This window comes from Oncorhynchus masou, chromosome 6 (assembly GCF_036934945.1).
Source record: "Oncorhynchus masou masou isolate Uvic2021 chromosome 6, UVic_Omas_1.1, whole genome shotgun sequence".
NCBI classification, from domain to species: domain Eukaryota; kingdom Metazoa; phylum Chordata; class Actinopteri; order Salmoniformes; family Salmonidae; genus Oncorhynchus; species Oncorhynchus masou.
This window is the reverse complement of record NC_088217.1, coordinates 71,552,186-71,569,823: the sequence shown is the minus strand read 5'-3', so window position 1 is coordinate 71,569,823 and position 17,638 is coordinate 71,552,186. Positions and strand designations below refer to the sequence as shown.

At 45.5% G+C, this 17,638-nt stretch overlaps 1 protein-coding gene across 1 annotated transcript in view; it reads left to right on the top strand.

The window, feature by feature from the left end:
* Positions 1-17,638, top strand: part of LOC135542570 (protein TANC1-like) — a 40,182-nt gene that overhangs the window by 10,595 nt on the left and 11,949 nt on the right. Inside the window, exons 4-15 of the mRNA XM_064969653.1 lie at positions 6,320-6,436; positions 8,171-8,452; positions 9,615-9,748; positions 11,574-11,805; positions 13,249-13,415; positions 15,177-15,485; positions 15,671-15,871; positions 16,075-16,287; positions 16,444-16,566; positions 16,709-16,945; positions 17,198-17,404; positions 17,533-17,614. Of these exons, the coding sequence (XP_064825725.1) occupies positions 6,320-6,436; positions 8,171-8,452; positions 9,615-9,748; positions 11,574-11,805; positions 13,249-13,415; positions 15,177-15,485; positions 15,671-15,871; positions 16,075-16,287; positions 16,444-16,566; positions 16,709-16,945; positions 17,198-17,404; positions 17,533-17,614 (2,304 nt within the window). The remainder of the gene's footprint in view (positions 1-6,319; positions 6,437-8,170; positions 8,453-9,614; positions 9,749-11,573; positions 11,806-13,248; positions 13,416-15,176; positions 15,486-15,670; positions 15,872-16,074; positions 16,288-16,443; positions 16,567-16,708; positions 16,946-17,197; positions 17,405-17,532; positions 17,615-17,638) is intronic.

Below are 17,638 nucleotides of genomic sequence, written 5' to 3'. Positions count from 1 at the left end.
GTTGGAGGACCTGGTGGAAAACATACAAATTAAATATATTTACAGTGCATTCGGAAAGTATTCAGACCCCTTGCCTTTTCCACATTTTGTTACGTTGCAACCTTATTCTAAAATTGATTAAATAAAAAATGTTCCTCGTCAAAGTTACACACCTGTATATCTATATAAGCTCCCATAAACCAAGCCATGAGGTCGATGGAATTGTCAGTAGAGCTCCGAGACAGAATGTGTCAAGGCACAGATCTGGGGAATGGTACCAAAACATTTCTGCAGCATTGAAGGTCCCCAAGAACACAGTGTCCTCCATCATTCTTAAATGGAAGAAGTTTGGAACCACCAAGACTCTTGCTAGAGCTGGCCGCCCAGCCAAATTGAGCAATCGGGAAGAAGGGCCTTGGTCAAGGAGGTGACCAAGAACCAGATGGTCACTCTGACAGAGCTCCAGAGTTCCTCTGTGGAGATTGGATAACCTTCCACAAGGACCACCATCTCTGCAGCACTCCACCAATCAGGCCTTTATGGTAGAGTGGCCAGACGGAAACCACTTCTCAGTAAAAGGCACATGACATTTTGCCAAAAGGCACCTAAAGAACTCTCACATGAGAAACAAGATTATCTGGTTTGATGAAACCAAGATTGAACTCTTTGGCCTGAATGCCAAGAGTCACGTCTGGAGGAAACCTGGCACCATCCCTATGGGAAGCATGGTGGTGGCAGAATCATGCTGTGGGGATGTTTTTCAGCGGCAGGGACTGGGAGACTAGTTAGGATTGAGGTAGAGATGACCGGAGGGAAGTACAGAAAGATTCTTGATGAAACCTGCTCCAGGGTGCTCAGACTCGGGCGAAGGCTCACCTTCCAACAGGACAACACCTCTAAGCACACAGCCAAGACAACGAAGGAGTGACTTCAGGACAAGTCTCTGAATGTTCTTGAGTGGCCCACCTAGAGCCTGGACTTGAACCCGATCAAACATCTCTGGAGAGACCTGAAAATAGCTGTGTAGCGACGCTCCCCATCCAACCTGACAGAGCTTGAGAGGATCAGCAGAGAAGAATAGGAGAAACTCCACAAATACATGTGTGCCAAGCTTGTAGCGTCATACCCAAGAAGACTTGAGGCTGTAATCACTGCCCAAGGTGCTTCAACAAACTACTGAGTGAAGGGTCTGAATGCTTATGTAAATGTGATATTTCAGTTTTGTATTTTTTATAAAAATGCAAACATTTCGAAAGATCTGTTTTTGCTTTGTCATTGTGGGGTATTGTGTGTAGATTGATGAGGGGAAAATGATTTAATCCAATTTCAAATAAGGCAGCAACGTAACAAAATGTGGAAAAGTGAAGGGGTCTGAATACTTTCCAAGTGCCCTGTACAGCCTCCTAACATTTGTACTGAACTCTAGGTGCATCGTCAAGTCAACCAATCCTTCTAATCTTAATTCCAACCCTCAGTTGTGGACAGACTAACCCATCTTTCCCAGTATATTAGCATTTGACTATTTCCTTTTGCTATACATTCTTCTATTTTACTTTGACATCTTAAGAGGGTGAACCTCTCTATTTGTACAATTTCTACCGAGATTCGCTTAAGAGTAAATAGTTCAACTAAAAGGATAATGATATTTTCCATTGATTGATCTTGTTTTTTTTGTTGATCTCCTAACAGTACTGTTTCTACATCCATCTGAACACAGACATTTTGACTCAACAACCACTCCCGAACCTGACTCCAAAAGTGATCATCTATTGATTGTGTTTCTTCGTTGCAGCGGGCACAGGCCTCACCCCATCTACTGAGCATTCTTTTTTTGTGGCGAGAACATTACATATAATAGTTTCAATTGAAAAGAACGGATCGATGCGTCAAATGTTTTGTACAACGGTTCACAAACCCCATGCCATGGTTAAAGGGGCATCAAAAAAATCTCTTCTCAATTATCTGGAATTTGATGCAGAACAGTTGTCAAACCTCTCGACTTTAAGTGAAACTGATATATTTTGCGATGTGCGGGAATACTAGTCATTTTAAGCCATGCGTGGTTTTTGACTGGCGGCAGACAAACTAATGAATTCCTTTCTCTTTTGAGTAATTGCCCCTTACATTCTTGTGGCAGAGCTGTGATGAGTTGGTTAAACCTTTGTATCGATCATACGTCCCTATACGCCTTTGTTAATTGCTTGTGTGACAAAAATTTCACTGTCCTTATTTTCAATGTAATTTCTTATCATTTCTTATATTTTTTTTGTGACAATAAAATAGTTATTTCCTTCATCAGTACATTGTAGTTTAGCCGTACTGTTTGCTGTAATACTTGTTCAGACTCTTCTGGAGGAGGACATTGGATTTGTAACCATCTCTGTATGGCTTCATTTCAAACGGAGGAGACTTGGTTCCATTGTCAATCCACCGGAAAAGGTTGGTGTTAATCTACATAACGGCAAAGAGACCCCTTTTGAACGTTGAATGTTCCTGTCTTAGTAGCCTGCTGGAAAACCCGTTTGGATTTAGATATCATTTTGGTATAATAGAGGCTTTAAGTGAGAGGTTTAATGTCTTAATATTTCATAGTTGTAACCCTTCACACTCATGTTCGTTATACAAATATGCCTGTTTAACTTTCTTTGGTTTGCCATTAAAGGACAAAAAAAATTAAATTCTCACACGAGTCTGCTTTTATTCTCCAGAACAGGGCTGTAGCGTAACAAAATGTGGAAAAAGTCAAGGGGTCTGAATACTTTCCACAAGCACTGTATATTTTACATAAAGGGTTGTTGTACATTACTTTTACCCATCTCATGAGAGATTCTCAAAAGCTGAAGGAAATCTAGGCACTTATAAACTGATTCTAGATCTGCTGTATCGAATGCTGTCTTAAAATCTGCTATAAAGATTTTAAGAGCCTAATGTTGTCTCCTATATATCTTCCTTTTAAGAATCCCGTCTGAATGTCCGGTAGGACCTTTTTAATTCTATGAGCAATACATTTTGCCAATATTTTTTGTGTCGCGACATTGAAGGGCCTCCAATTGTTTGGAGATACCGGGTCTTTGTGCTGACCCCTGGCTCCTGCTTCAGTAGGAGAGAGATCAGTCCCTCTTTTTGTGTGTCCGATAGTTTGTTGTTTACAGTATATACGAGTAATTAAAACATGGTAGTAGTGGATCTCTCAGCAGATATGATCTCTATTGGAATGCCATCGAGACCAGGGGTTTTCCCCGTCTGAAGGGAGTCATTTGCCAACCGTAGTTCGTCCTGTGTAATTAGGCCGTCGCAAGTAGTTTTTTTTGGTCGCAGAACATGATTTTTTGGGAGAAGGATTTCACAAAACTCATTGTTAATTGAGATTGTAAGAACTTGACAAGAGAACCTTTGTTTTAAATATTTGACTTAGGCCTCTCGAGTGGCACAAGGTCTAAGGCACTGTATCGCATGCAGTGCTAGAGGTGTTACTACAGGCCTGGGTTCATTTCCTGGGCTGTGCCACAACCGGCCGTGGTCGGGAGTCCCATAGGACGGCGCACTGGTTCGGGGAGGGTTTGGCCTGTGGGGCTTTACTTGACTCATTGTGCTCTAGTGACTCCTTGTGGCGGGCCGAGTGCCTGCGGGCTGACCCTGGTCGCCAGTTGAACAGTGATTCCTCCAACACATTGGTGTGGCTGGCTTCCGGGGTAAGCTGGCGGGTGTTAAGGATTGCGGTTAGGTGGGTCATGTTTCAGAGGACGCATGACTCCACGTTCGCCTCTCCTGAGCCTGTTGGGGAGTTGCAGCGATGAGACAAGATTGAAAAACAGGGTAAAATGCATACAAATAATAATAATTTTACTCCTTTGGTGAGATAAGGATTTCTCCATTGTTTGTAACTATTGGCTGTAGATTATGTTTGGTTGCGTTTCTATATTGACGGTTGAAGGAAAACTAGATGCATTTGTTGTCCTTCTCCATCAATCAATCAATCCCATTTTATTTATAAAGCCCTTTTTACATCAGCTGATGTCACAAAGTGCTATTTGCTCAGTTTTTGGTATAATTGAAACCCGATCTTTCCTAAATAAGTTTCCCTGTCTGTTTTGCATCTAGATTATTTTGTGGTTCAGTAGTACATCATTGATTTTGTAATGCTAGTTTTTCTATTTCTGATGTAAGTCGTTTCTCCGTTGACCCAAACCATTTTAGTTCTGGGGAGGAAAACTGAATTGAGTGGCCTCTAAAGACAAATGTAAAGGCATCCCATACGATAAGTGGGTCCGTTGAACCTGTATTGTACCTGACGAAATCTGTTATATATTTCCTTCGTTTCTGTTAAGAAAGTACTGTCATCCAATAAACCCTGGTTCAATTTCCAATATCCCCATCCTCGTGGAAAGTCTCTCATAGTTATCTGGAGGGACATAAGTTGATGGTCTGATTGCATTCCATCCTCAATCAATACTTTGTTTACTTTTGGCTCCATAGAAAAGAAAAAGAATCAATCCGGCTTGATTAAGTATTAAGAATTACAAGGTCCACATTTTTATTAGCCTCCAAATATCAGTCAATTCCAACGTGTCCATAATATTCGTGATCACTTTGAGCGTCAGAGGGTGATAGTATGATTGCCTTTACGGTGTGGATGTACATAAAGCTGTATTGGAGTCCCCTAACATTAAAATATCATTATTTGTATCTTGGAGACCTAATGGGATTATTATACATTTTCTCAAAGAAGTTATTCGACCCTTATATATTTATGAGCCACGTCTGTTTATCATCAAGTAGTACATTCAAAGCAATCCATCGTCCTTGAGGATCCATTTTAACAGATTGCACCTCAGGATCTAGATTGTTTGTCAGTAGGATTTAGAACACCTTTTGAATTCCTTAGCCCATGATTACTGTTGTAGCCGCTCGACAGGAGTGCCAAAATGTTCCAGGATGGGTAGATATTGAGTGTGTAATGTCTAGTCCTGGCTGATGGAGCCCGGAACCCCCCCTCAACACACGCACGCTGGTCCCCAGAGGAGGCCGTTCTTCCCATGGCAGACCGCTAAGATTTATGCTGTGCTGCCAGGAAAACAGTATTATTCCCTGAATGTCCACGTGCGACCCCTGACCCCCATGGGTTACTGCAGCCAGTATTGCCATCGCTGGTACTACCTGGGAGGATGTCTCCACCAGAATTCCCCCGGCTAGATAGGAGGTCATCAAGGTTCTCTTTGCGGCTTTGAGAATGTCCTTGTATTTTATGCCCGTATGGGGCCTAGTTAGAACCTCTCACATTTAACGGTTCAGTCGGGCCAAATCGCAGTGACCTAGTAATCGGTATAGTACATACGCCTAGCTGCACCTCCACGGCAGTATCAAATTCTGTCTATATTTGCTGGGCAGCTTGGTGTATGTGTAGGCCTAGTAAGGAAATCAACATGGCAACCGAGGAAACATAACAATGCGCGTACAAGGAGCGCAGCATCTGCGCTGGCGGGCTACTGATGTGAGGGACCGGAGGTGAACTTTGATAGCTTCCTACTTCTATAATTGATTTTAATGAGAAGAAAATGTGTTGCCCATAATTAAGCTATTTATCAGAGTTAGTGACCTCGCAATAAGCCAGATTTGAGTAAATTGCATAACTTGCATTACTTTGAAGCGGCAATGTAATACATTCAACATGGGTGCTGAAAACAGGCTGATTTGAGAAAAACCTCTTTCATTTAAACAGTCTTCATTTTAATTTGTCTTAAAACGAGGGCTTTGTGTTGAAACCAATTTCTTCCTATTTAAGAATTAGGAGGTAGGCCAACCTGTTTGACAGACCAAGTTATAGGCCAATTCCTTCAGTCATCATTCTCTCCTTAAATATCTCTGTGTCCGTGAAGGGCTTGGGGTGTTACGTTAAAACCAGGGCATGAATTGAGGGGGTAGGTTATACCTTTGATGCCATTGTTGCGATGAACTTGTGAGTTAGTTGAAGAGAACCTTTATAGCTGATTGGCTGACGGTGGGACATGCCTCGCATCTGCTCTTCGCATTGCTCACACTTGGCGATAATGGCCAGTTTGAAGCCCAATATATTCAAAAATGTTTGAAAATAATCGGGATGTCGTAAGTGCCCGTAGAACAGTATGTTGAAACGAGGACAGAGCTCCATAGTTGTACTGTTTGGCGATGAAGGGTTTTGTTCATTTTTATTCTCAAATGTTTAAGATTTTCTACCTTGAAGGCAACAATGAATGAAACAACTCCGTAAAAAAAGCTCTCTTTCCTGCTTTCCCTCATTCTTTATTTTCTACTTCTCTACTTCTCTTCTCCTTCATTCTGTCTCTCATGTCTTCCCCTGCAGCCACTAGTTCCACGAAGCTGGAGGATCTGAGCTCCCTGGATGATCAACAGAGTGCTGCTCCCCAGCGAAGCTCCGTCAAACAGCCCTGGAACAGCACAGGGGGAAGGGACGCCAACGGTATGGTACTGTTTGTGTTTCTGTGTGTGTGTGTGGGGTGGGTTTGTGGTGTTTGTGTGCGTGTGTGTATATACGTGCATGCAGGCGTTTATGCAGGCATGTGTGCGTGCGCAGGGCCAGGACGACCCTTTTGGGGGCCCTAGGCAATATTTGGTTGGTCCCCCTCCCTACCTCACGGGCAAAACCTTTTAGTGGCCCCCCTCTTGACTGAGGAGAGAACATTTTTTTAAGTACATTTTCTGCAATTCTACATATTTTACCATGGGGCGGAGGGAAATGTGTGCAATTTGAAAATGTATATAATTCAATTCTACTTGTTTTGCCATGGGGCAGAGAGAACAAAGTGCCATTTTACAGCTAATTTTTACAGAACATCTCATCCTTAATCATGGCCATTAATATGGAGTTGGTCCCCCTTTGCTGCTATAACAGCCTCCACTCTTCTGGGAAGGCTTTCCACTAGATGTTGGAACATTGCTGCGGGGACTTGCTTTCATTCCTGCCACGAGCATTAGTGAGGTCGGACACTGATGTTGAGTGATTAGGCCTGGCTTGCAGTCAGCGTTGCAATTCAATTCAAATGTGTTCGATGGGGTATAGCAATAGTTCTGCGAGCTTGTGTGGCCTACCACTTCGCGTCTGAGTCGTTGTTGCTCCTAGACGTTTCCACTTCACAATAACAGCAATTTCAGTTGATCGGGGCAGCTTTAGCAGGGCAGAAATTTAATGAACTGACTTGTCTTCAGTATGGCCATTCTACTGCCGATGTTTGTCTATGGAGATTGCATGGCAGTATGCTCGTTTTTATAAACCTGTCAGCAGCGGTTGTAGCTGAAATAGCCGAATCCACTCATTTGATGGGGTGTCCACATACTTTTGTATAGTACAAAATCAGTGGGGGTCCATGGAGGTCAGGGACCCTGGGCACGTGCCCTTCCTACCCAGTCGGTAATTCAGCCATGATTACTACAAGTTTAGATAGCTTGTTTTGCTGACATCTAACAAGAGGAAAACTTCTGAAGCACAACCACATTTCAAAATTGCATCTTGTGTATATTACTATTCTAACGCTTGTTACGAAACCGATTAACTAGCCTGTTAATATTGTTGCACTCGCTAAGTCTAGGGGTCCTATGTCTAGTTGCATGGTCTGTAACCTGAATGAACGTGTGCATTGTTTTGCGAGAAATCAGTGTTACCTTACTTTAGGTCCATGACCAGCTCTGCCTTGACTCCTTTGGGTCGACGAGCCGAAGCGGATTATTATGTTCAGATGGTGACAGAAACAAATACAAAGAGAAAGGAAAACTACAAACAGGCCTAAACTAAAGATTCAAACCCAAACGAAAGGCGTCATGGCCATCAAACCAACCAGCAGCCTCCCGGATCTCCAAACTGTCACTCTGACTGACGATCATCTTAATTGTCAGTAATTTATGTGCTTATCAAGGCTAAACTCAGCATCTAGACCCGGTTACTGCCACCTGGGGGAGGAGGTGTGGAAGTGGATCCTGGATTGTGTGTTTGTCTATGTCCTAACATTAACCTTCACCCCGTAACATAATGCGCTCAACAGTGAGTTGAGACCCCGACTGAGATCCTTCCTTCATGCATGCAATTATTGTGTTACAACACCGTACACAACTATATTATTGTTGTATACCACAATGCTCTTTAAAAGGAACAGGAAGTCATGTTAGTAACCCCTGTGTTCTCTCTTTTCTCTTCGTCCAGCGCGCTTCGCTCCCTTCAAATCTGGCGACATCATGCTGAAGCCACTGTTGTTCGAGGTCCCCGCCGTCGCCATGGACGCACCGTTCCAAGGCCGTGATTGGCTGTTCCATCGGCTAGAGGAGGTCCTAAGGAAGAGTGACACCTGCGAGGGCCGTGGGGCCGTTATCGTGGGTGATGTGGGCTTCGGCAAGACGGCCGTTGTCTCGCGGCTGGTGGCTCTCAGCTGTCATGGAGGTCACATGCAACAGGTCCCCACCCAGAGCCCCTGCACCTCCCCCAAAAGTAAGAGACACATTTCCCTTCTCTGGAGGTATTTTGTTTGAAATGATAAACAGGGTGAACCTCTTGAGATGCAACAGCTCTTTTTTGAGGAAGCTGCCAGTTCCCTGTGCCCCAGAAGGGAAGGACGAATTGATGGTTACTCATTCAGCAAAGGGTGATTGAAACATTCACATTTTTCATTATAAGTTTAACAATTTTCTAAGTAGGAAAGCCAACCTGGCGACCTTGAGATCAGTCATACTTGAACAGAGCCATCACTCTCAAGTAGCAGGGTCTATCAGATATTTTGGTCCTAGCGGATGAGCCACACAGAAGCCACAGGAATAAAACCTTTTGAAAGCGCTGTCCCTGAAAGCTATGACTGATTTTGTGGAGATTGGTGTTACACAAACGCAAGCGTTGCTACGTCAGTAGCTAGGTACAGTACCGCACCTTTCTCCCACCATCCATGGTTGTGAATGCACACCGCAAATCATTTTCTCGGCCCCCATCCAGCAAATTGATACAGTGCACCATACCGCACATCAGTAATGACATCAAGTAATGGCATCATTTAGGTTAAGAGTAGGAATCTGCTTTGATGTGCCTGCTCAGGGAAATGCATTATAGACAGTGACCTAATTATAGTACATGATGATAAATGCCTGACAGAGACTATCAAGTGATTTGCCATTGTGACTCAGGGCCTTATTTAATTAACATTGTTTACTGGAGATATGTTTTGGGTCCATTATAGAAACCAGCCCACAATGATGCTTTTAACATGCTCTCTTGTATTCACAGCACAATAAAAAAAAAATATATATATAGTCATGAGTGCTGGTTTTCAAAACAATATTTAATTGAATGATTATTATTCTCCTCCAACTTCTCATGAAAAAGTAGTGACAGTCCACGTGTGTGCCTTTGTAACAGTATAGCTTCCGTCCCTCGCCCTTACCTGGGCTCAAACCAGGGACCCTCTGCACACATCGACAACAGCCACCCTCAAAGCACCGTTACCCAACGCTCCACAAAAGCCACAACCCTTGCAGAGCAAGAGAAACAACTATTTCAAGGTCTCAGAGCGAGTGGCGTCACCGACTGGAACGCTATTAGCTTGCACCTCGCTAACTAGCTAGCCATTTCACACCGGCTACACCTTGCTGTGTCCCTCTTGCAGTTGGGGATAGGGGGACAGACAGCGCCTCCAAACAGCCCAGCAGCCCCACCACAGACCCCCAGCCCAGTGAAACAACCTGCCCCGGGACACCAGAGGCACACCGAGACGAGGCTGTCAAACGCCTGGCCAGCAAGGTACGATACGCTACACACACATGCACACACTTCATGTTGAACGCACACACACACCTGAATGGCACACACAGACACACACATACATAAACACAGACACCTCTGGTGGAGAATAATCTTGGGACTATAAGGTCCTATCTGACATTTGGGTCAATGTGTTATTCACATGGAGTTGCTCTTCAGGTGGTCCTTTACATGTCAGATATGTCTGTTTTGTAGTTGTTGTTGTTATTTTACGATGACGAACAAATGATAATAATCTGAAAACACCTTTTAACTTGGTGCCATCAGGATCTATCTTCAATCCAATCACACAATGCTGGATTGTCAATCATCAAAAATAATTTCATGTAAGGTGATATACTTATTGAGTCATTTTCATTGACATTTTAGTCATTTAGTGGACATGGAAGAGGAAAATATCACAAAACAGTTCTGACAGCTGGACATTCAAAAAATACTCATTATCTCAAAACGATGCATTTTGCTGATAGAACCTTATAGTCTCAAGTCCTTGATTATTCATATCATAGGTTCTGGTCCTCTTTTTAAATTCTATTTTTAAAAAATGTAGAATAAGAATGGCCATAACGTAAGCTCTTTATGGCAAACACAAATAAATACAGGTGCCTTAGAGAATGTGTAAGGCCCTTAGGAGAGGCATTGCTATTTTTGTCCTGTTCTACAGTATTAAACTTACCAAATGGTATTGATAACTAGCAAGTAGTTTACTGACTTTGGGTGTCAGAGACCCGAAAAATGTGTCCGTTTACTCAACCAGAGCTAATGTTTTTCAGTCATCCATAAGATTTGTGCATTTGTCATCGTAGGGAACGTTAATTAATACATTTGAAGGTGTGATTAGAAAGAAGGAAGGGTATTGTCTTCTGTATTTAATCATGACATGTCTGTACTCTTCTATTGAAATGTAAATAATTGTAACATTCTGTGCCAGATAGAACCTAAGGATAGTACCCCCCCACCACCACCACCACCACCACCAAAAAAAGGTCGTAGTATTTTGATACTCTGCACTTTAGGACCTTAATGGGTTCTGAAAGAAGAATTCACTACAAAACAGTTCTGAGATCTGGGATGTGACAACATTCATGCTCTGTATCTCAGAACGATGCTTTGCACAGATAGTAGTCTTGTTTCTTGAATCACTGCCAATAGACCACCTCCTAATTCCTCTGTAATTGGTCTCAGAGAGGAAGAGTCTTGCGGCTTCACCTAGTAATACTAAGAAGGGAGGGTTTAGTTTGACAAATTGGGTTCCGAGGCAACTGGAGAACGTTTCTGACTGACTGTGTTTGCCATCCATCTGTTTGCTCCTTTTGATGAGTTCCTGAATTAAAGATGACCCCTGGGTGTATGGATACTTCACCATCCTCAACTAAATGAACAAGATGGCTCTGTTAACTGTGTGTTCATGTAATTACTGATGTGGTGAATAATGAATAAGACCATCGAGTCCCAAAGACTCGTGTGTTTATTCTTGACATCCATGCCTTGTTTTTCCCCCTGTTCCATTAAGTGGATCCGTCATGGCTGCTTGATTAGCCAATCTGTTAATTAGCAACTCATCGCAGACACTTTAGCCTCATGGAGAAAATCAAATGCTGATTTGTGAGACGGAGATATTCAAAGTTGGTTGAGGACTTACTTCTCTGGAAAGTTCAAGACACTCATGGCAGTCAAAACTTTAAAAAGCATTATTGAAGTGCTCTCTCTCTCTCTCTCTCTCTCTCTCTCTCTCTCTCGTTCTCTCGTTCTCTCTCTCTCTCTCTCTCTCTCTCTCTCTCTCTCTCTCTCTCGCTCTCTCCAGGTGGTGTCCTACCACTTCTGCCAGGCCGACAACACCTACACCTGCCTGGTCCCAGAGTTTGTGCACAGTGTCGCCGCCCTGCTGTCCAGAGCGCCACAGCTCAGCGGCTACAGGGAGCTACTGCTAAAGGAGCATCATATACAGAGCATGCTCAGTCTGCGCTCCTGTGTCCAGGACCCCATCGCTGCCTTCCGCAGGGGAGTCCTGGAGCCCCTGGTCAACCTGCGCAAGGGTAGCTACTAACTTACTCCTGCAGTCTCCATGTTCCCATCCATGCTTCAGCCCCCCACCCCCTTCATTCATCCACTTTTGTAAGTGTAACACCTGCAGCTGCTACTCACCAGCTACACCTCACCCCCAACCCCTCCTCCTACAGTTTGCTAAATTGTCATGCGCCCCCCGAAACAGTTTATTAGGACTCCCTGGTGGGCCGCTAGATCATTTTGGGATAATAAGGTCACTTGTTAAAAACGCTACAGACCGTGACACAATTCTAGCTTAAAAAACAACATAACTTCAAACAACAACCTTTTTGACTGTGGGAGTATCCATATCAATCAATATCCCGAAGGCTGCATTTACACATGCTGCCCAATTTTGATCTTTTGCTCAAATTGTTGGCAAAATAGTTGATCGGATTTGTCATACTAATTAGTCTTTGGACCAATCAGATAAGCTCTTTTGCCAATAATTGGACAAAAGATCAGAATTGGGCTGCCTGTGTAAACACAGCCTCAGTGCTTTAATCCAATGTATTATTCTTACTGTACAGGAAAAACAAGAGGGCAGGCCATAGCAACGTAATAGACCATCTCAGTCTATTTGATGATATAGTAGCCAGTCAGCCTGATCAATAGGTTGTTCAGTAGCCTCCACCACAGGCACAATCTAGAGGAATCAACACATCCTCCATCTTTATGATGTGGACTAGTAGATGCCTGTGGCAGAGTGTATAGAGTGATATAAGCTCCACACAGTCAGGATGGGCTGTGTTAGAGGCTGCGTCGACGGCTCAGCTAGACTGGAACAGGATAGATATGCCTCTGTGATCCCCCCCTCTCCTGTCTTATTAAAAGTCATGGCTGCGGTGATGAGGGGCCCATACAGGAGACTGAGGAGGGGTGACTGGTGTTCTCACCCTCCATCTGAGGTGCAAGTCCCTCTGTGACATTACTCGTGAGGTATAACATGGGGTAAGGGAATGGAATCAGGGCTCTGGTCAAAAGTAGGGCACTACTTGGGGACTAGGGTATCATTTTGGACGGACCCCAGGTTAGATATTCCAGAGCCTGCACACGTCGATCTCATCCCTCCTGCCTGATAAACTGCACTGTGGCTTTTCGGCTGGTATTCCATTGACTACCACAACCTCCTTTCTTTTCTGACTGAGGGTGGCATCGTGACGACATTGTGGAATTCAACTCATATCACTTCAAACAGTTGCTGCGACATGTACAGTATTTCAAAATACGTTTGGAACAGCAGTTATGTGCCTTACATTTGCGTCCTTAACCTGCTTCAAGTATTGCCAGTATCTTATGTACTTGTTCTCTCTCTCTCTCTCTCTCTCTCTCTCTCTCGCTCTCTCTCTCTCGCTCTTACTCCAACTCCCACTCTCTCCTCTCCCATCTTCCCCGTTTCTCCCCCTCCACCACCCCTCTGTTTCCCTGTGTAGAAAGGAAGATCCCGGAAGAAGATTTCATCCTCCTGGTTGATGGTCTGAACGAGGCAGAGTTCCACAAGCCAGACTACGGAGACACCGTCGCCTCCTTCATCACCAAGATCGTCTCCAAGTTCCCCTCCTGGCTCAAACTGTTGGTCTCTGTCAGGACCTGCCTACTGGTGAGGAGAGGACAGTCACGAAGCACAGATAAACGATCCTAGCCAGTGTATGTGAGTGATGCATTGCCTCTACCCAGGGACCCAGGCTTTTGTGGCATAGTACAGTCTGTTAGACTCTTGTCTGTGCACCGTAGGAGCTATGGTTCGAGTCTCTGATACAGCGCTCACTTTCTCCTGCTACACTTTAACTAAAGCTAAAGCTTAGTAAGTCTGGGTTTGCCCATAGTTCACTGGTCCTGTGTGTCTCATACAGTATGGCTTTGCTGGTCTGACCCAGAGGTACAGTAGCTCAGTCTAGCTGGTCAGCTTACTCCACCAGGGCCCATTGGCGGTGGTTTCCTCCAGCATGTTGGCTGGCCGCTGATCCTTCCTGCTGCCTAACGCAGCTTTCCCATAATCCTCCTGGATTACCACTCCGGGCCGTAATGCTCCTGGGAGCCTGTCTGACGTTATGTAACATGAGTGCTGAGGACACGACAGGCCACTACAGTGTGTGTGTGTGTGTGTGCGTGCGCGAGTGTGTGTGTGTGTTGGCAAGGGATGTTAGACGTTGATCCCCCTGCCTGCTCTCTATCCTCTCTCCTCTCCCAATTGGTCCTTTCACAGGAAGTTGCCAATATCCTGTTTTAGGCATGGTCCCATCGAGGTTGCTATGCAACCAGGGCACTGTGAAATCTTTGGATCAGCGCACTTTAATGAAATCGTGCATGCACAGCAAGGAAATGAAGCAGCAATAATGATTTCATATTAACTTAGGTATTGCATTTGATTTATTCATTTATGGCTGTAATTTTCTTCTCTTGCCTCAAACGTCACCATTTCTAATGGCATCTGTCATCTGAAGAGATTTGATGTGAATTGGTGAGAAAGCTGGCAGAATGAGAGTCAGTGGATTCGTGGCTCCCTATCGTGGCTCCCTATCGTGGCTCCCTATCGTGGCTCCCTATCGTGGCTCCCTATCCCCTATATATCAAATCAAATCAAATCTTATTTATTTATCACTCCTTTAGTGCTGAGAATTTTCATGCACCACAGGAAATGCAGATAAGACGTGTGATTTCACATAAATTCACTGAAAACACGCAGTAAAACACAGTTCTATTAATAGTATTGCACTTTTGCTGTCGCCTAACGTTGGCCAGCACATGTTTGCCGAACCACCAATCATGCAACATTATGGACGAAATGTTCAAATCCTGTTGCCGCCGGATTATTGTGCTGCCTCTGGTCAAATGAAGATCCTACAGAAGAAGTGCCCGCGTACAGTGTTACACGACTACTGTGGTTCATGTTTCCGTGAGTCAGAAGAAGCAGCAGCTTGAAGAGATGTGATGGGTGCCATCCTCTCCCTGACTAATCTGTTGTCCTGGCACATACAGCACCACCATAGTGAGCCAACGATGTTCTCATCCTCACTTGTATTATTCAGTGTTTTTCCCTCTTTCATGTTACCTGTCACAACTAGAAGAAAGGGTTCTCTCTGCTGTGATGCCGGAGCTGGAGGATAGAATTGTACTGTGTTGTATCGTATTGATTTTGTACTGCAGACTCTTGGGTGGGAAGTTGCGGTGTGCTCCTGGGCTCATGGTTGCATGGCGTGTGGGCTAAGTTCAACTCTGAGATATAACCAAGCTGCAGTACACTTTGATTGAGAATGCAGTGTATGATATATATACGGTTCCAGGAGGCCCATTTTGGTCAGAACATAAATCCACAACATATACAATTCTACAATATGATCGCTGTCTCCTGTCTCCCCAGGAGATTACCGCCCTCCTACCCTTCTCCAGACTCTCACTGGACGACTTCCCAGAGAGCAGCGAGATCGGCGGGGATCTTAGCGACTACATTCAACACCGGGTCATCGTCAGCCCCGAGATTGCCGCCAACGTCACCACGCCCAACGGCACCATCCCCGACCCCCTCCTCCTCAGCAAGTTCAACACCCACCTGGCCTCTCGCAGCCAGGGCTCCTTCCTCTACCTAAAACTGACCCTGGACCTGTTCCAGAGGGAGCACCTGGTTCTCAAGGGAGGCAACTACATGGTAGTGCCCGTCTCTCTGGCTGAGGTGAATAAATGAACACAATATATTTGACAAATCTTTGACAAATGTGAAATAAATGTAGGGCACTTAATTTGTGTCTGGGACACCAGCCCATAGAGTTGCTCCAGCTAAAGGAAGTACAACACACAGGATTCAATACACAATCAAGTCAACAAACGTTTTTCCATTGTGGTCCTCTTTATCATCAGGTGTACCTGCTGCAGTGCCGTGCGGAGTTCGAAGGGGACCGAACCTTCGAGCGGGTGCTGCCCGTACTCAACGTGGTGCTGGCCTCGTTACACCCGCTGGCGGACGAGCAGCTGTTCCGGGCGCTGAACGCTGGGGGTGTGAGAGGAGAGATGTCCTGGGAGGACTTCCAACAACGCCTGGAGACTCTGGCCACCGTCCTGGTGAGGAGAGAACCCGTGACAGACTGTTTACACACGGCCGTACCGTACGTTGTTAGCTAGATCAGGAAGTAGTATACAACCATTGCATTGAGTGACGTTCACTCTGTGGGAGTTGCACTTGGCTCCCAGCGATAGTAACTATCTCAGCCGCTTGTGGATTTATGACGACAACCTCTGTCTGATCTTGTGCCGTGTCCCTCTAGGTGAGACGCAGGGACGGCACCCGCATGCTCTTCCACCCCTCCTTTCGAGAGTGGCTCGTGTGGAGGGCGGACGGGGAGAACACCGACTTCCTCTGTGACCCCAGAAGTGGCCATGCTCTGTTGGCCTTCATGTTCTCCAGACAGGAGAGCAAGCTGAACCGGCAGCAGACCATGGAGCTGGGACATCATATCCTGAAGGCACACATCTTCAAGGTACCAGCTAGTGTGTCTGAATGGACTACTAATGGGACGTGAATCCAAAGATTATCCGAGTTCAAATATTACAGTACAGTACCCTCCCTCCTCTTCCTCTCATACACTGGGGGGGGCGGGGTTGAATCAGAGTGTCTCTGCCCCCCTCTCTCTCAGGGTCAGAGTAAGAGGACAGGTGTGTCCTCCAGTGTTCTGCAGGCTCTGTGGGTGAGCTGTAGCACCGACAGCCTCTCTGCCGTCCTGGCCTCCCTCAGAAATCTCTACACACCCAACGTCAAGGTGAGACACACACCCAACGTCAAGGTGAGACACGCACGCACACACAGCACAGGCACGCGCACACACGCACACCCAACGTCAAGGTGAGAGACTCGCACACATGTACAACTTTTTTCTTTAAAAAAAAATATCTTACCTACAGGTGAGTCGTCTACTAATGCTGGGCGGGGCCAGTGTGAGCGGGCGTTCAGAGGTGCTTGGCCGTTCCCCTGTGCTGGGTGTGCACGCCCACCTGGGTCACCTTGAAATGGTGTCCCTGCTGCTGGAGCTGGGGGCGCCCGTAGACGGCCCCTCGGACAGCGACATGACCCCCCTCTGTCTGGCCGCCGCAGCAGGACACACAGGACTGGTCAGCCTGCTCTGTAAGAAAGGAGCCAAGGTCAGTGGTCAGTTCTTAGTCCCATGCCGTTATCTCACCTTGGTGACAATTCAATCTGCTGTTGTTGTTGCCCAGCTTTGCCATTTCATAAGTTATAACTTAGTCATGTATCGTAATTGTCTGCTTCTGTTTGCTCTTTGGGGTTTAGGCTATAGGTTACTGTCAATATGGTTGTGACAACTGTTGATGTTAAAAATGGCTCTGTAAATACATTGGATTCATTGATTGATTGATCTGTGTTTCTCCCTTTAGGTGGGCCATGTTGATAAGAGTGGTCAGTGTGCCCTGGTCCATGCTGGGCTGAGGGGCCACCCAGACATCATCCATTACCTGCTGAACCAGGACTGGGGCCCCACAGAGGCCCCTGAGGGCCAACAGCAGCACGGTGTGAAGAGCAGTGTGAAGGGCCAGGCCTTACAACAGGCCCTGACGGCCGCCTGCAGCATGGGACAAACTCACGTAGGCTACTGCATGCACACACTGACGAACACACACACGCCGTGCGCTCTCTTCAAATTCAACCTGTGTGTATTGCTTATAATAGTTATGGTGTATAATTCTTGTGCGTACTATTGTCTCGTTGTCAGGTTGCGAAGAGCTTACTGGAGCTGAAAGATGACGATTTGGCTGTGCAGATAGACGCTCCCGACACGCTCTGGGGAGAGACGGGTAACAGTGCACTTTCCCTTTGTC